Here is a 19838-nt window from a genome sequence, read left to right as displayed (position 1 = left end):
ACTTTCTGTCATTTTTGGTGCGCGTTTGGCAGCATTTGGATTTATTCTTTCTGCGCGCTGCCGTTTGGCGATACAGAAGACTACAAGGAGGGAGGATAAGCCGTGAAAACGCTTGTAAGACGCAGCAGCTGCCGCGCGTAACGGACAAAATCTGGTTGATTTAAATGACAATAGTTTGAGGCTTTTTTTAAAATGTTTTTAAGGAAGGGAAATTATTGCGGAGTGACTGCGCATGGTAAGAAAATCTGATGCTTAAATGACATTGTAAGCTGTTTCAAGTGAAGCGATCTTCATTTGTAAATATTGACAGGTGTTACAGTACTGACTGTCAGGCTGAGCCTTTCTTCCACTCACGGATCTGTTGAGGTGGGGATGGTAACTAAACCTTTGGTATGGATAATTCAGAAATTGTTTAACGCAGGCATCTTTACTTTTCTGACACTCGGACAACGCGCACATTGTTATTGACGTCCTTATAATGCGTTTAAAACGCCGAATGGAAAAGTAACCATCACTTCAGCGTCTTATTCCCTCCGAGTTGCGAACAGCCAAAATGACAAGCAACGGACCTGTCATCGTTTACGAGTGGCTGAAGACCCTCCAGCTCGCCCAGTACGTCGAGGCTTTCGTGGATAACGGATACGACGACCTGGAAGTCTGCAAACAAATCGGAGACCCCGACCTGGATGCCATCGGCGTCTACATCCCTCACCACAGGCAGAGGATCCACGACGCGGTAAGGAGGCTGAAAGATGAAGCTAACGAGACGGCTAGTGGACTCTACTTCACCCTGGAGCCCATGCCACCCGCGGCCGAGATTTACACCAGTCACATGGTGGATCAGTATGAGTCCAAACTGCGGGGATCCAAGTCGTGGACCGAGCCCAACAGTGACCGGATTGGGCGCAACGGTGGGTACATGGGCGCGCAGAGGAACCTGACATTGGGCAACAGGAGGGAGCTGGTGATTTACCCAAAGCTGAAGCTGAAGATCATGATCAGGGATAAGCTCATCAGAGATGGCATCAACCTGGCCAAGCCGCCCTACTCTAATAAGGTAAGAGGAAGGTGCATCGTGATGAGAACTTGGCACAGAAGTGACCACCACCTGTCAAAAAAACAAACAATGCCACACGCTAGCTTCTCATAACCAGATCCAGTCGTATAACCACTCGAAAACATGCATACAGCCTCTTAACTTTTATTTTGTTATTTTTAAACATTTGGCACTACAAAATGATTGAAAGGGTTTGACTGTCAAAATAAAAGCCAAAAAATCTTTCACTTTGGAGAAAATACAGTTTTCTAGGCTAAACACAGGTTGAATAAGTGGCAGAGGTGGTTGTGTTTGCAGTGTGCCAGAAGTGTTTATCTGGCACAAAAGGGGCTGTCACCTCTTCAGCATCCTCCATCATTTAGCTGAAAGCTGCTGTCAGTCAGATAAATCGCATCTCGTGAAAGAGCCATATTTCACTCACGTGTTAGACATCAAAATAAGTTAAGAAACTGAGTCATAGGTAAATACCAGTGTGATGCATTCACATTTTCAGCCTCACTGCACTTTGCGCAAGTGTGAGTGGTTGCTGTCACAGCGAGTGATGGGAATGAAGTCGCTGCAGATCAATAAGCAGAGAGGAGATCCTGAGGAGCTTTCACCCTGTCTGTGATTTCCTGTAAGGTGGGGGAGAAAGATTTACACTGTGATTATTAATCTACCCTGACCTCACCTTTCCAGAGACTTGCCTCAGCAACATTCAGTGTGGGTGGATCAAATAGGCCCACGAGGATACAAGCACCAGTTCTTTGCTGTGATGAATAGGCCGATGGGCTGTCGATGGCAGGGGCAGTAAATGAAGAGCGCCCAGCTGGGGAGGCTGTCACAGTCCTGGAGCCAGACTGAGAGGGCCTCTTGTTTTCACAGGACTGATAGCGACCTTTCTTTAGAAGTGTGTGAATCATATGCCCTACCAGCTGAGAGGGCTCCACTGAAAGACTGCTGTTTACATACAGGGAGGCTTTTGATTGGCGTGTCTGCAGGTTGCTGAGGAGGCAGAGGTCCAGTCCTCTTTATTTTTGCTGGGGACATACAACAACATGCAGTTTTGTTTACCGCTAATCATTCAATAGGAATATCTAGAGCAGGGATACTCAACTTTCTTTGCCTGAGGGACACTTCTGCAAAAAGACAGGAGACCAGGGGCCAGTCACAGCAACCCCATACATGCTTCTAGGATTTTAGGACGTTTTTAGGATTTCAGGAGGTGAGTTGAGTATCCCTGATTTAGAGTAAAAGGCTTGTCAGCTAATTACGGAACAAACAAAACAAGCCCTTATCTATACCAGCGTTTTAACAAAATATGTTCCCCTGTTGAATAGTGTTTCCCTCCTGTTAATGCGTAGGGTTAGGGCTTAGGGTTTAGGTAAGGTTTAGGTAGGGAAAAATGGATATCGATGGGTAAACAGACTTTGACATACCTCTTGCATGTGGTTTGGAAGCTTGTTTTGAATATTGAGACTTTTATTGTCCTATGTTCATTAATGCCAGGCTGTCTGAGGGAGTCTGTCACCCTAGTTTTTGCAGTGTTTGCACTGTTGGCACTGTAATCGTCCCCTGTTGGCTGGCTTTTGGCTGATACAGCAGGTTGAATCAGCATTGGAGCCCATCTGTGAATGAAATCACGCTGATTGGCAGTGCAGCTTATTGAACAAGAAGTGAAATGTAAGTGAGTTGAGCAAATAACCAACCAAAGTTAAAAGGGCGAGAGATCGAACAAATTTGCTACAATTGGTAAGATTGTTTTCTTTAGCCACTGAGCTAGTGCGTTAGTTAATTGCGTTATTGTTCAGTAGCGCATGGTCAACATCATTTGTTCTTTCAACATCAGGTTGTGTTGTAAATGTGCTAACTAGCTAACATCTGAGACACAGGCAACGTAAGGCAACAAAAAAATCAGTGTATGGGCTTTAAGTCAGCAATACATATATTTCTGATTGACATGATTTCCTAGAGAATTATGGACTTAAATAATAAAGTCCTCCTTAGGGCCCACCCAAGGAAATGTTCTTTGTGGTACTCAAGAACTTGCACACTCAGTGCTGATCTAGAGCCTGTTGATTATCCTATTTGAGCCTGAGGATTGACGGCAGAAACAACTGTTCTCAGTAATTAGGTGGTCTAAAAATGCATGGATTTATGTTAAAGTCTCTAAAATGTTCCAGCTTAATAGGTTGGGATGGTGGGTCAAACGAGTAGGCTTCACTGTTTCTTACATCCTGGCTATGTCCTTGTGTGTCAGTTTGATTGTCTGTGTGAATATGCAAATATTCCCGTGTGGGTGTGTATGTAACGGCTTTTCAGTCTGACGCGCCATTTCAGCTGAGAAAGATCCTAAAGTTAATTCATGACTGTATCTACATTATGTATCTACATAATCATTTATTCTGTATGACCCACACATTTTTTTTTTTATCATTTACCCTCTCCAGTGCTTGCCTGCCACCAAATTTGCTTTTCCAAGTGATACTAGCTTTGATTCCAATTTTTGCATGTTTTGCACGCTCTTTTTGTCTCGCCTTATATTTCTGCCACATTGGCTGACTGTGAATCCCACAGAGATTTAGGATTTGCGAGGGATTATCAGTCAAACCAGAGCTAAAACAAAGTGTTGGTTCCAGAGGGTTAAACTATCTCGCCCTTTGAAGGCTGTATTTATTTAGAGCCAGAGCTTTGGCATTGAGGTTTTGGAGGAGAATGAGCAGGTCAAGGTCTTTTTTCTCTGTCGCTGTGAGTGTGTGTGTGAGTGTGTCTGAGTGTGAGTGTGTGTGTGTGTGTGAGAGAGAGAGAGAGAGAGAGAGATCCTGACCCTGTAGTTTAGAATTGGCTCCAGCCCAGTGCTTTTCTCCCCAGGAGGAGTGAGAGGAGTGTGAGAGATGGAGCTGTGACCAGCTCATGGAGGTTTTGACTAACTGGGTTGTGATTGGTCTGTAGATATCTCCCCTCTCTCAGCCTTTGAGACGAGATGTCACCCCCAGCGGAGACTGAGACCAGAGAGGCAGACTCGGGGCAATTACAAGACACACAATGTCTCAAGGGATGTCCATTGTATAGTATAACCAAGATCTCCATCCACATTTAAACTGTCCTCTGTGCTCTCAATAAGCAGGGATTTTCACAGACCCTGGTCTGTCAGCCCTCTGTCTGTCACTGTGTCATTAGCTTTGTCTCCTTTGTTTGTCATTATGCAAAAAGCATAAGAGATATTAGCACTAAGATTCAGAAATCCTCTCTAGCGTGTGCTAGATGATTATCAAACAATTCACTGAAAGGGCTCTGCAGGGTGTAATAAATACCCATGATCCTTATCAAGGCCGTAGAGACCCCTTGTCTGAGAGAGAGTATTATTTCTTAGGATGTAAACAAACACTTGTGCTATGGGCTGAACATTTCAAGATCTCTCATCAGGGAACAATATAAGCAGAGAAGATGGTGCCGCCGCTTTGCCTGTTCTCAAATGCACTGCAGTCATAGAGTTACCTTTATTTGTTTGGTTGAAACTTTCTCATGAATTTCTGATACTGAGAGAAAAATGTTAAACTATCAACTCTGAATGTCTTTCTTTTGAAATATTTGTCAAGTGCACAGTTAGTGTGTCTTCTTTGTCTCTGAGAGCTACTGTACTGAAAATGGTGCTAGGAAGCAGGGTGTATTGTCTGCTCAGTGGTCTCACAATTCCAAAACAAAAAAAAAGATCTCATTCTCTTTCTATGTGCCTAGGTTTTGTGTTTTTCGGGTTGTCCACCATCTGTCCATCCTTCCACTTGTTCCTGGAGGATCACAACTGCTAGGCGGTCATGCAAGTTGTTTTTTTCTTAGACGTGTTTTATACATTTTATCCGATCTTTTATGTTCAAATCTGCATTACGTCTTTCATCTGGCCGCAAGACCAATTTTCCCTCAGGTACAATAAAGTTGAAGGGTTTTGTAGTTGTCACACAAGTGCAGCAATTGCCATTTTACTTAAACATCCAATTCCATTTCCCCCTCTGTTTCTTATTATCTCTTCTGCACAGTGATTTCTAAGGATTTTAAACTTTTTATCTAATCAGAGAAATACCCCCTTTTACTTTAAATAATCCTGCTCAGTGCCAAACTATTTGAAGATGTGTTTTCATCCTGGTCTCATCCAGAGAGTGCTGCTGGAAACGGCAGACACAGTCAGACATAATAGTGCCTCATTGTTAGTGCTGTTTCGGGAGGAAGCAGAAGCTAAACACGGGGAGATTCTCCATTGTTTGTATGGAAGCTGATGGAGCCGCATGTCCTTTCACTACTGGGCTGTTTTGCATTCCCAATTTCCGTCCATTCAATCGGGCTGCGGAGGCAAGTGTCCAGCATTGTGCTGATGGGTGGGTGATAAAAACCTGGGTGTCATGCAGAGAGAGAAATGCTTGTAAATAGATGGGCACATTGTTTTTGCTGGCTAAATAAGGTTTGGTGGGTGCTTGTAGGGGAGCCGTTCAGTGCGATCCAAGTCTCATTCTACCATACTGTTTAGTATGCCAGAATACAATTTAGTATTCCTCAGTATGTAGTATGTCAAATGCTGTATGCCAAAAATACCAGGATGCGCAACTGCATCTGGTTGCTTTTTGCAGTATCAAAGCCGACATTCTTTTCTCTCTATTCTGACCCACAATCCCCGTTGTGAATTTGCGTTTGTAGATGGTGATAGCAAGAACCGTTTTACTTAACGTTGGCAGCTTTGGCACACCTCTTGGAGGCAAGGAGGTCACGGTGACCTCACAGAAGCATTTTTGCTATAACTCCAGAATTCATACACTAATCTAATTCTGACAAGATTTTACACCAACATCTAATAGTATACAATTATTAAGTGATTAAATTTTATATCCAAAAACTCAAAGGTCAACTTCACTGTGACATCGTAATGTTCTGTAAAAACACTTCTCTGGTCATTATTTAATGTCATAACTCGGGAACAGAGGGGGAGACATGTGGTCAGCTACTAAATTGGTGACACTAAATCTTGGGTGTCTACCTATAAACTGCTGATTGTATAGATCTTCTGTGCTGCCGGGTTAAAGATGTGTATGAAGCAGCCATGTTTTTACAATTTGTAGCTTCTTTGCTGCATAATTTAAAGCTCTGTCATCTGTCATGGCTACATGAGTCTGGACAGACATGTACTGTATGTAAACTGTAATTGTTACTTGACTCGTTCATGGAGGCAAACAACCACAAGGCGGTAATTGCAGTTCTTTTTTTATCACGTCATGCTGCAGACTGCGACTGATATATGACCGAGAGGGTCAAAGTTCAAGGCACAATGCTATCATGAGATGGTATGACCCAATTGCATGCATAGTTCATTCAACAGTACGTACTTTCTAAAGGCAGTTGCTGTACCAACTGAAGTAAAGAGAAAAAAAAAGGATGTAATTTGGATCGCAGCTACTGTCTTCACCACCATCCTCCCCCACAGTTGGTGGAGGACAGTTAAATGTTTAAGGCCTTTCTTTCTCTGACTCCCACAGAACAGCTGATCAGATGTGGTGGGTGAGAATCATGAGGCCTCCAGCTTAACTGGGCTGAAGAATGTAAGAAATGCAGTGGTCACCCAGAGGTGTTGTGTCTGTCAGGGGGGGTAAGCAGAAGGAAAGGTAGCTTTACAACTCATTGTTTTATTAGCTTTTTATGGCAAGAAAAGGGGAAGTTCACCACCTTACATGCCAAACACTCACCTCACTTCCTGTTTCAGTCCTTTTATCTTGATTACTACCCCAGCACTCTCGCCAGGCAGGAAATTAGGTTTTTGTTTAAGATGACCCTCTGTTGGCCCACTGTGGTTGTTGAGGGGCCCTCAGGCTGACTGGACAGCTGCCAAGGCTTGGTGTGAAAAATAATTGGACCACCTTTAAAATAATAATGTGCTAATGTGTTGGAATCAAAGTTTTCAAATCTCCTTCCTCTCAGTGCCACCAAAATTTACACATTCGCAGCACAGTGACACTCAGGTTAAAGCGGAGATGGAATTTGATAAAAATAACGCACAGATTTCCATTCAGGCTGCAGTATTTATTCCACTCTGTTTTCCACTGCATATGCATGTGATGTTATTCTACAATGAAAAATACTTATATGGCTAAACTAAGAGCTTTTCCGGTGCCTCAGTGGAACGCTCCAGTGAAAGCTTTTCATGAGCTTCTCATTTAGCCTATGTTTTTTGGCGAATATCCTCTTCATCTTCGTCCTGTGCTATAGGGCTGGCGTTATGCCATCAGGAGGGAGAAAGCCTTTCAGAGTTTTCCATGTGCTCTGCCGAAAGCTGTGTTTGCTTAGTCTTTATTAAGGGCTTCTTAAAGGCATAATCAACCAAGGACTCATAAAGGGGAAGTCATAAAGAAGTCAAGGACCAGCCTCTATTGTCCTGAGAGGACAGAGAAAGTCAATTAGCAAAGTGAGCTGCTGTTTACTTTACGGGAAAGCGGGGTTATGCGGGGCAGTTAAAACGGATAGATCACATTCCCATCAGATGAAAAAAAGTCACATATACACTCAATTAGAGGCTTTTTTGTATCAACCCATGTTTAGGGCCTTTTTAAACCATCTTTGTTAGATTGCAAAATTGCAAAGTTAATTAAATCAGTATTTCTAAGTTAAAGCAACTCCAGTAAACTAAGCATACTGTGCTATATATCTGTATTCTGCCAGTTGCAAACTAGTCATATTGCAACATATTTGTGTCATGTTAAACATGTTAAGAAAACAGAACTTGCAGATTTCCTAACTTTTTCGTTGGCAAAATCCTCTTTGTTATGATCAAGTTAAGTCAGACGAACTTGGTTTGCTCGTGTTGCTAACACACTGACTAATTTCACTTGTCATTTTTTAGTTGCAACAACTTTGCAAAAAGAAAAAAGAAGAAAAAACAGATACATTTCAAGTAAACTTGATACTAAGACGTAAAGTAAACATAAATTAAAATTATTAAATTTACTTGCCTTTTTCAAGGCAGCGGGTTTCCAAGATTATTTTAAGTAATATTAACATGTCAGATTTTACAGTGTTTAACATGAATTACAACTACCAGTATTTAGCTTTTTGGTGAGCAGCTGGGTCTGGTGAGGGCTGATGGATATCACAGTGACCTTTGACCTCGCTGCTTATGACCCATCGGACTAACACACAAAGCATTGATGTGATCTCAGCAGAGATGATGAAACAAACTGCACATACTTCTGGTTCCTAGTGGATTCTAGCTAAGCAATATCAAATGTACCTTACATTTTATAGTCTATCGCCTCAAGTGCATTCGATCACTTTCCCATCTGTGGAAAATTACAATAATTCATGGGTGAGTTGCACATCTTTGCTCCTGCTAGTCCAAAAACAATAACTGCAAAAAGAGCCACATCACGTCTTTCCTTCAGGTGCAATCACTGCAGAGACATATCCATTCATTGGATGGTTTTCCTCATTTTGTGATGTAGTGAGGGAGTTTCTTTCTTGACCACCCATCTCCTGGGATCCTGTGCAAAATGTGGGAAAACTGTATTTGCAGCTGGCCTTCTCATTTCAGCAGGAAGGACTGAGAGGGGCTCATTCCTACTGTGCTGTTTCTCACATGATCAACTGGCTTTTAAGCTGCTTTTATTCCCCCGGACATGTGAACTCTGTTAAGGAGATGACATTTCACAGAGCTCAAATTCAACAAAACTTGTCTGAGCTTTCTCTCTATCCAGGAGTTGTCAAATAGTAATCTCAACATTTAGACATTTAGTTGGAGTTGAAATATTGAATTTATGCTTGTGACAGTATAAATATCACTACCTCTGGCCTTTGGTGTTATATTGTATTGACACATATGCTCTGCAGTATATGTGTATCTCTTTAAGTTATGCAGTCATGGTAACGGCTTTAAATAAAGCAGGCCAGGCAGTCGGTGCGGCCATTTAGTTTTCCATAGTGGTGCTGGGGAACAGGTCCTGATGACACACATTCATGACAGATACATTATCAGAGCTATTCTGGTCCAAGGTTTCAGCAGCTTCCAGACAGCCTGTCTACATGTCCACATAGTGTCTGCCTCAGGAATGACTGCAGGCTGCATTATCAAAGTATACCTGCTTTTTTTCTTTCTTTTAACTTGTTTTCTAATGTTATTCATTTGACAGGCATGTAGTTAGCACTACCTTTATCATTTTAGTGGCATATATTTAGTTTGCCCTTTCAGCTAAAAGGTAAAAAGTCACAGGCTTGTCACTTGGGCGAGATATTGTTAATCAATACCTTTAAGGTATCAGTCGAAATAGCCAATGTTCTCTCATACATAACAACAGAATGAGTCGATTTCCACTGACTTCCAAAATGATTTATGTGACCATCCTAACAGTTGCAGTTTTAAACACGTCCTTAACAGGCCCCAATATAACATATATTATTGTCCTAATTGTCACAGTTTTTAACATGTCCTCAAAGGGTCCCAAAATGACACATATTACCATTCCAATGTTCGCAGTTTTAAACACATCCTTGATGCATGAAAAAATCACAGTTCAACTACAGACTACAATTTAGGCGACAAAACTATTTGGTTATGTTAAGAAAAAACATATTTGCCATTAAAATGGCGTTTGTCATTAATGTAACATGATATATATATATAACATGATATTCATCACATACAACATGTCACTAGCATGGTACACTAGTATACTAGCATAGTAGACATACTAGCATAATGGGCCATGTTGTTATTAAAAGAAGTCAGCTTTGTCTTTGGGACACTTACTCCTGTGTAAAAGTCCTGTGTTTGATTCATCCATCACCCTGTTGGTGCTACATCGATAAATGTACAACTTTCGCAGAGTTTTTAATGCCATGTCATGTCTCTTCCTGGTATAAAATATTGTAATATTTCACTTTCTCCATACTGACCAGCCCTATACGCTAGTCAGTGCACGGCATGTAGTTGGTGTATTATCGTTGATTCAGTGTATTAAGTTTGCTTTATCAGCTGTATGGTGAAAAAGTCACGGGATTGTCACCTTAATTTGCCTTAAGTGGCATCATAAAAAAAACATCATTGTGGTTGTTTTTGTTATACAAATGATTTTTTTTTTTTTTTTTAAAAAGGCCCATTTGAACTCATGTCTGAGTCATGTTTGTATCACATGAACTTGAGGCTATATTTTGTGGTTCAGTGCACAGAAAGCACATTCCAGTCAGCAACAGCAAACAGAGGAACTAGCTGTTCAGTGGCTGCTGTAAACATGTTTGTTTTTTACACATTTCTACACCAGCTCTCACTCACTGCTGGCAAATGCAAAACACAAAAAACACCAGCTTTTGAAAAACCGTGTACAATCCTATCATGATAACAGCAGTCTCTGCTGTAGCTGCAGTACATGTACACAGTAATGACCCTCTAGCCCTCTTTGAACAGCAGAGATGGAGTAAAATGAAGATATCAAGTGCCCCAACAGGATGGAGAGTGACAAGAGAGCAGGCCTGAGCATCTGTCTGTGTCAGGATCCAGATTGCAAACGCACTTGCAAATCAACACATCCGCACATGTTTTCCCTCTCTTTGCGTCTCCGTCTAGAACACACTCATTACTACACACGCAGTGATTACTCTGGAGGGGATCATTACATTTTCTCATAAAAACTAACGGAACTTGTTAGAAATACACAACCATACATCGTTGCGTACAGTTCAGACTCTGTATGCGTGCTGTCAGTCATCCCGGGGGTTGGTTTTGCTGTATTGCCTCAGGTAGTCATGTATGACCCACAGTCCAAGAAGGCTAATCACTTCTGACTCCCACGCATCCACAAGCTGGGAGGTCACACACGAAAGGGTCTTTGTTTCAAGTTGCCATGGAGACAAATGGAAAGCTATTTAAATATAAAACCAGGTGTTTTTTCTGTAATCTCACATTAACAATTTGCCGCTGGCAGACACTGAAGTTGAGATTATTGTGTAGTGCTATATAATTCCATTGGCAACCTGTGCTCTATAGAGTTTAAATATTGCACAAGCTATTTGGTTAAGCAGCTCTCTTATAGAGACTCTAATTCATTGTGCTGAAAGGGTCAGATCAGCAAGAATAATCTATGAAGGTCAAGCCATATTTTTTAAACCACTTATGGAAGGTTTAATGTAATATTGCATCATTTGGGGCCGCAACTAATCATTATTGTCATGATCGATTCATCCCTTTGTTATTAATTTGATTAGAGTCAAAGCTTAGTCTTTATTTGTTGGTATGGAAGCAAAAACGAGACACACATATTTGAAATGGACTGAATACTTTATATTGAAACTCAAACACCACTGAATTCATTGCATTGAAATACATTACATCGAAAACAGGGTGTCTGTATTTATTAATCCTGGATTCACCTCTTTGAAAATATATTTCAAAGACATTGACATTTCTTGAATTTCAATTTGAAAAAAATGAAATATGAACATGTATATTTTTAAAATGTTCACAAAGTCCGATCCAAAAATGTAACTTTTAGAATTCTATAATATATTATATTTTTTCACCATGACCTTTCAGATCTGAATTTAAGCAATGAAATTGGATTAACTGGATATATATAAATTTATTTTATTTATTTTTTTACTCTAAAACTTACATTTTTAGATCTGAATTTGACCAGTCAAATCTAAGCAACTTAATTTTTTTCTAATCCTGAAACTTGATTGTTTTTTAAAAATCTGAATTTAAAAAAAATCCATTTTGAATTCAGCATAAGTTCTGATACATAGTTTTCAAAGTAAAATATTTCAATATTGTGGATCATTAGTGTTAAATTTCATTATTAAGTATTAGGTGCGTGTTAAAATTCAGATCTTTATGTCTCTTTTGTGCTTACACAGTCATTTTGTCTGATCAACAGTGGTGCTTTCATTTGATTGTTGGCAATAACTTTGTATAAATAAAGTAATCAAATAACGGAATATTTGCAACCATTTCAGCACTAGTCGTCTGCTCGTGTGTGCATAAGAGATGAAATTTAAAAAGAAGTAGGCAGTTTTAAGCTCCTTTTCATGAGTAAAACTCAGCTCTTCTATAAAACGTGACAGAGCACATTCTTGTCATTTTTCTCAAGCCCTGCTTCCAGATTTTGCCCCAACTAGATAAATTAATCCTCTTTCCTATGAAGATGCTGTTAAAAATGAACTCTAACAGCGTTCCCTGCATTGCATGAGGCTCAGACAACCTCCATGATTCAGAGAGATGAGGGCGGAGGCGCATGCTGGTTTGCTAGACTCCTTGATGTTTCCTGCACCGGGGTGAAGAATTTCTTAAAGCACTCAGCAGTTTCGGGAGGGTTAAAGCGCTGCAACCTACAACAGAGCTTAATTGTCCTACATGTAGCTACAGTTTGGCTCATGTCAGTTCATATTATCTTGGACTGTGTTTTAGGGATATAATGTAGGGGTGTAGAGAGATGAGTGAGGCATGATAGCAGTGAGTATGAGTGTTAGAGAGGCAGACAGGGAGAGTGTGTATAATTACCTTGTCTGAAGCTGCTGCCAGCTTGGTGTATGGAACGTAGCACAACCAACTCTCAACCCCCCCCTTATCCCTAATTGGTCCATTTCCAAGGCATGAGGGCAGGGCTGCGCTGAAAGCTTTGATCATGGAGACCACACCAGTGTCGATATGTCCCTACCTGAGTGCTTTTGTAGTGGTTGTGCTCGGCAGGGGATTAAGCCATACTAAACCCAATGAGTGTCTGTGTGTCTGTCTCTAGCTCTGGCCTCCCTGCGGCTCTACATACCTGAATCTGAACCCTAATTACCTGGCATTTACTACATTCCTCAAACACGCCTACGCAAACACACTCGCACATGTGCTGTGTATTGCTTGTGTTATTTAACAAAAGCAGCAGCGTTTCAGAGCTGTACTTTTGTCTTGTGTGGTTTGCGGCCTTTAATATGATAAGCATTTACAAAACATTATGGGTTCCAACACATTTCAACACAAATATTATAATCTGTGTGAAAAGCTATGTGTGCATGTATCTCTCAGCAAGTGAACACTATGGGACCTAGGTCTCCTGAACTAACACTGAGTGAAGGAAGTGTGTGCCGATGACAGGTGCTTATTTAAAGGAATACTTCACCCCCCCATATTATCATTTGTATATTATTCATTGCTCACCCCATGTTACCTTTAATTTTTAAAGAAAATGTTCAGGTTCAGGTTAAGGTTCAGGTTACTTTGTTTTTCTCACACGACTTCACAGTGACGTAAGAGTCCAAAAACTGAGAACATTCTTAATAAATGAAGCAAATGAAGGCCACATTTACTTTTAACAGCAGTTTAATATTAAAACATTGATTTACAAACTCTCACACACCTTGTGCAGTATAATCCAGGTCTCTTATATCCAGTCGCATGCTCAGTATTTCTTACTACATGCAGTCTGCAAAAATGTAGTTTTTAAAACACTTTCGCATAAATAGTCTCACGCATGGACAAATAGCACACCAGTGAAGCACATGTTTGAAATCTGCCCATTCAGTCCTTTGAAAGCCTGCTTCCCAGCTCTTTAATGGCGCAAAATCTAGAGAAAATGTGAAAAAATGCTGTTAGTCAAATTTATTGCTAACTTTGATTGTGGTCATTACGCTTAAGACTTTCTTTGGATCAGTTTGTGGTAGGATTGATCAGAGCTGATCAGATCAATTAGAGTAGAAGCTGCTGCAGAGGCAGGTGAAAGCAAACTTTTTTTGCTGGTTAAACCCAGCACTGGACCACAGGGAGAGCAGTGTCTATGGAAACGCAGTCTCTTTGATCTACACTGGGTTTGGAAAACGATACCAAAATTATATGAATTAACAGTTAACGGTTAAGTTTCACTTTTACTGCATTTGGTGCCCTGCTGCACTGTCGTTGCCCAGAGTATGCTCTGCCACAAGAGAGAGAGAAACGCAGTTCCCAAAACATCTAAATATGATAGCCACTGCTGATATTGTGGCACTGCATCAGAAATACATGAAAGTGTGGGAAATCCTGAAATCACTGTAACAGGATGAGTAATTAATTTACAAATCATCATTTTGGAGGTGAAATATTTCATTAACCTGAAAAAGTCAACTAACAGTAGATGTAGGGTTGATGTGAGATAATGGCTCATGTATGTTCGACAGCATCACTTTATTTGTAGCCCTTTTATTCACCGATTTTTACTTTCATTAATATGCCTGAGCAAATATATGGCAAGAGGACAGTTGGTTAAGCTGACCCCAGCAGCTCTGCCTGAATGTGCTTCAGCCAGCTAGTCAAACTCGTCATTAGTGGATCAATCCAGACAGGCTCAGTATGGAAGGCCTGGAGTTCATCATGATAATTGCTGCTTTTTGACCTCTGTACATGTTGGAGTTAATTGTTCTATTCATTAAGGATTAATCGCTCACCACTCTGCTTCATGCAGGGGACGCCGCTGTGACTGCTGAGGCTGTCCCAAGACCATTTTTGGTCTGAATCTGAATCCCACATCATTAACGCTTCAGTCCTGCGGCTTCTGCGGAGAAAAGTCTGGTCAAATGTGTTTTTGTCTGGGTTAACCTTGCAACACATTATTCAGTTTGCCCTTTCTAAGCTTACTGAAAATACACAGTGAGTGAACTCTAGAGACAGTGGATTATACTGTACAAACTGAGACTTTGTGGGAAACTGCTTTTATTCTGCTGTGTCCACCTCAGCGCGAGCAGGTTTCGAGTCATAAAATAACCAAATGGCAGCAAATGCAAACACTGCACTGTGAGTGTGTTTCCACTCCTGCAGTTTAGTCCCTCAATGCATATTTATGGCTACTTTTTTATTTTGGGATGCTCATGTAGCGTTTCAAGGTCATCCCTTTGTTAACGTCTGAGATGTGCACTCTTGGTTCTGCTTCATCTGCTGTGTGTGAACCGCAAAACCTCGATTTTCATGTCAGCAGATCTCCCACCCAATGCTCTGCCAAACCAGCCCCTGTTTACTTTAATAGCCCTTGAGACATCTTACTAAAGGAAAGTCTCTGAGACAAATCTGGAAGTGCATCATGTCTTCTCTGGTCCCACAGCATTTTTTTGATGATGGCCTCCAGGGCCTGGCGCCACTGTCCAAGGATCTGAAATCATGCTAACCTCAGTTTAGTCTTTGGGTTATTGTTACACAGCCAACTAAAGTCCTGGCTTGAGTTAAATGTGTGAACAAAGTAGGGCTGAAAAATTAATTGGATTTTATTTTTTTCGCGGTTTTGGCATCCCTCGATTTTCAAAACAAGATAATCGAGATAAAACAATTTTGTGCTTCATGACAAGTCTACCAGTGCTGCTCCCATTTTGTCTTTCGGGCAGAGCACATCCTTTCCTAGCTGATGTGCTCAGCCCACCCCCACCAAAAGTCCAAACAGAAGTTAACAGAAGAGCAAGTTGAAAATGGCGAGTCACGATGCACCGGCTCTCTGGTTGCAGCAATGCCCTGGATTCAAATTCAGTGGGCCAAAAGGATATATAATATACTGTATGATAGCAACAAATTCAACAAAAAAACAAACAACTAGCAACAATGGCTATTAAAAGTCACAAACTGCAATAAAATCATTAAAAAGGAAGAAAAAGATTAAATAGCAAACAATGCAGAACAAGTGAAAAAAAAATGCATAACAACACAACAGAAGAAAAAAACTGTAAAAATTATGACAATAAAAACAATAAATAAATGACCATGTCTGCAAATAACCAAAGCAGGAGCATTGTGCAGCAACTACATTATCCAGCATACACTTAAAATGGACAACAGACACATTCCTATCTATTTTCAGTACCTCTCGTAACTTGTTCCATTTATATGGTGCAAATAAACTTGCCAATGGGCTGGTGTGACTTTTACTGAAAGGCAATAGTTTATGTAACCAGTCAAGTGACAGATATCTAATACTCAGCTTTGTTTAAATAGGATTAGGCTAAGTCCATATTTATTTCGACATGGGGGATATTACAACGATAGAAGCTTATTACGAGCATTTGAATTTCTAGTTAATATCATGGAATCAAAAGACTAATGGAAAGGAGCGCTAAAACACAGGATGTTCCTCAGAACAGCTTTACATGCTCTGGCTCAACACTGGTCCTTTTGATTATTTCTTGTTGCCCCTAAGGCCTAAGTCCCCCCTGCATAGCAGCAGCAGACTGGTAATCTGCCCCTAATGTGCAGTGGTCGCGACCTTTGGTGGCAGAGGAAGTGCCCTAAATCCGCTAAATCACCTTTTCTCTATGAATCCACACAGCACAGAGCTGATGTCACACACAAAAGGCAAACAATGGACTGGCAGACTGACAGCTCACCCGTCCAAGCCTGAGCGAAGGGGGTAGGGGGGTCATGCATCGGGAATTTTCTTTGCTCCGCCAAACATCCTCACCCAGTTTCACCTCATTCTCACTTACTCACAAACAGGGGAGACAAACTGAAATACAAATAGACAGACTGGCAGACCTGTCAAGCCGATTGAGGGAGAGAGATAAAGATAGTTTTAGACGCACGGAAACAAAACAGCAGAGACAAAGAAAGGCCAGCAGAGATGGAGCTGGATTGAGAAAGAAGTAAAATATTCAGAATTATTAATTTCTCATTTGATACTTAAAGAAGCACTACCACTATCACACTCTCTCATACCCATCACATATTTATTATACCCTGTTTTCATCTGCACTTACAAGGTTGTGTTTGCAGCCTTGGGTGTGAGGCGATTACTCTCATCACGTATACGCTCCAAAGCAGTTAAAAGCTGAATAATTAATGTAGGAACCATTAGATCATGAGTCAGTTCATAAACCGTGTAAGGATGATTGCTGAGGTTTGAAGATAAAGTGACTGAGTGAAGTGCTCGTCTGGGGGGAGAGCAAACTGTAACATGGAAATGCAGTACTTTGCATGAATTTGTCTGATTAAAAACATTTTCGTATTTAAAGTAGGGATATCAGTTTCGGTTCATGTTGCCTTCAATAGCCCACTATCTGTTAACTGGTGATTAACCGGTTAATCTTTAAGGAGAACATATGAAACTAAGTTAAATACAAGAGGCCATTGAATCTGAGCTGTAGCACTGCAATTCAAAGAGTATTCCATTTGGAAGTGGTGAATATTTAATGTTTTGTAATGTAGATGTATTGTCTTTTATTTTATTTTGTGTTAGCTTTGCTGACAGAAAGCAGGCCAGCTGCATTAACTTGCGGGCACATAGTGCCCACTGCCCACACCCTGGTTGGTTGGGAGCTAGGTAATGGCACTGCAGATTCGGTGATCACCACTGGGCATTGCTATGGAAACATGGTGGTCATCCTCCGGTGTCCCTGGTGAAAAGCTGCTTCATTTTGAGTTGTGGCTCAAATTTGACTCAATGTAGTGACCTGAGCGAAAACTAGAGATTGTGCTCAATGTTTCTACAGCACTGGTTTTGTGTCAGGACAGCAGCAGTTACTGGAATGACTGGTGCCGCTAGCTAGCCCACCAGACCTGATGGTGGACGGTGGGGTTGCAGCACTATACTGGTTTTGAGTTACACCATGATATGAATGTGGCAGGTCATCGTACTGTGTACATTTGCTTATCTGTGGTGTTGAACAAAAAATGCAACTGGATGGAGAATCTCACCTTTGTTTTAGTTATTTTCAAAGGGAGACTTTTTAAACAGACTTACGTCAAAAAAAAAATAAAAATAGAAGACCGCTATCGTACCTTGAAAATCTTACACCGTTGCAACCTTAGTGAGCAGTGCAGAAAAATGAAAAGGAGCAAAATCAACCTATAAACTGACATACATAACCACTTAAAAATTATTATTGACCCTTAACTGAATTATGGTTAACCACTGACATCCCAGATGTAAATGTAGCACAATTTAAGATGATTTTCTGTTTGTTTATGAATTTTATCCTGCTCGTTTTCAAATCTGTAGCAGCAGGTGTGACCATGGAAACCTATGCCATGGACAGCAGCATGGGAACGCTTGGCACTGAGCGTCTCTCAGGCAAACTGTATTGTAATATGAGTCTTTGTTATGGTCACTTAGCCATGTCCCTGGCCTAGAGACCAAACTGCCCCTCCCTCCCCCTCAGATGAGAATACACTGTCAGTCCAGAACAATGGGCTGCAGAACTGGGCTTCAACTCCCAGCAGCCCCTGCAGCTCTGGTCCCTGTCCACTCCATTTATGGAACAGTTGAGTGCCAGTAATGCCACCTACCCCTCTGTAACTTCACCCCACCCACCCTCAGAGCTATGTACACCAATTTAACCCAAATGTGGTCAAAACCACATTCCTAAAACTGGAGTAGATGCTCTGTATTATGCACAACCTGGCAACCTTCATGCTCAGGATCCTCAAGTTGAATAAGAGTGCATCAGAGAGCCAGATAACCTTGCTAATACTTTCCTGCAGATGACAAAAGGTCTTAAATGACTCCGGTGACAGCCATGCTTAGGCCTCTTTGGGAAGTAGACCACAATGCAGGAGTGGAAGTTGAGGACAGCGATTATGTGTGGAGACGGTCTTCATTGTCATGCAGGAATCCTGCAGCTGGGCTTATATCAATTGTTATGTAAAGTGGCCATTCATATTTTACAATCTGCTTGGAATGGAGGACCTGGTTTTGGCTTTGTGTGGAAATGATATAGAGACGAGGACAGGAAGACATATCTGTAAATATGTTGTTATTGTGATGCCCTCGTCTTTTTTTCCCTTTGAGTACCAAATGCCTGAACACATACACAAACCATCTATTCCTCTCTTTTTCCACCATCAGCTGTATATTTCTGCAGAACAAAGGAGTCTGGTCGTTCCTTTTCAGCAGATAAATGTAGGGCAGGCGCACCATCTTGTTTCTTTAATATGTTTGTCTGGAAATCAAAGCCCCCTTGCAGATTCTGTGATCATTACCCGGCAAAATCACAACAGAGTGCGCAAAGCTCAAGTGTTCTTATTGTTGATTAGCACAAGGCTTCTCCTGTAATCCTAATCAGGATATTGATGATGAACTCTCTTCACTTAGGGATGGGGAGAGGCTGAGGAGGCTTTTGTTATGAAAAGGCATTATGTCCTCAGAGGCCGAGACTCAGATGCGACTGTGTATTCCAGTCACACAAGCGATGCTGTTTATACAATCTGAGGCAACAGATTTAGAGAATTCCCCATACTGCCTCACTCCCTGTTGTAGTACTAGCTATGGTTGTTTTAAGTGGTGTCTTGCAAGATGTGTGCCTTAGTGCTTAAACTCAATTAAAGTTCCATCAGGACTTTTTTTCCTAGAGGCTGCTCTCTTTTTGTCTCCTCTGTTTAGCCATGGTAGCTACTGCTGCTCATGCTAACTAGTGTGCCAACAGATAGTTGTGTTTGGGGAAGTTAAAGAGTAGTAGTAACGACAAGTATAATTGTTTTCAAAGTAGATTATATGAATGATTTAATATAGTAATAACATTTGTATTATTGATATTAATTAAGTACTATATGTGCAGCTGTAAAAGAGGGGTCTAGAGCGTCATTTTTTTAACACTTAGCAACCACCATAGTATAAAGAATGAAAGAGTCTGCAATGAGGTGCATGGGTCAAACAGACTCAGGACTTTCAAACAGGAGACTGCTGTTCATGTCGTGCGTTAAATCAAAGATCAGTCGAGTTATTTTTATAATAGCGTATTGTGTTAGTATGTGTAGCCTACTATGCTAGTGACGTAAAAGCTTTTTTGTTGGCAGCAGTGGCTCGGGAAGTAGAGCATGTCATCCACAAATCAGTAGATCAGTTGTTCG

The 19838-nt window shown here is 41.1% G+C and overlaps 1 protein-coding gene across 2 annotated transcripts in view; it reads left to right on the top strand.

Annotated features, from left to right (window-relative positions):
• Positions 1-232: 232 nt before the first annotated feature.
• sash1a (SAM and SH3 domain containing 1a) overlaps positions 233-19838 on the top strand; it is a 224302-nt gene continuing 204696 nt past the window's right edge. For both annotated transcript variants that reach the window (XM_042504114.1, XM_042504112.1), the window contains exon 1: positions 233-1057. In XM_042504114.1, coding sequence (XP_042360048.1) covers positions 554-1057 — 504 coding nt within the window. In that variant the 5' untranslated portion in view covers positions 233-553. The remainder of the gene's footprint in view (positions 1058-19838) is intronic.

This window comes from Plectropomus leopardus, chromosome 16 (assembly GCF_008729295.1).
Source record: "Plectropomus leopardus isolate mb chromosome 16, YSFRI_Pleo_2.0, whole genome shotgun sequence".
NCBI classification, from domain to species: Eukaryota; Metazoa; Chordata; class Actinopteri; order Perciformes; family Serranidae; genus Plectropomus; species Plectropomus leopardus.
This window is presented reverse-complemented; position numbering and strand designations above follow the sequence as displayed.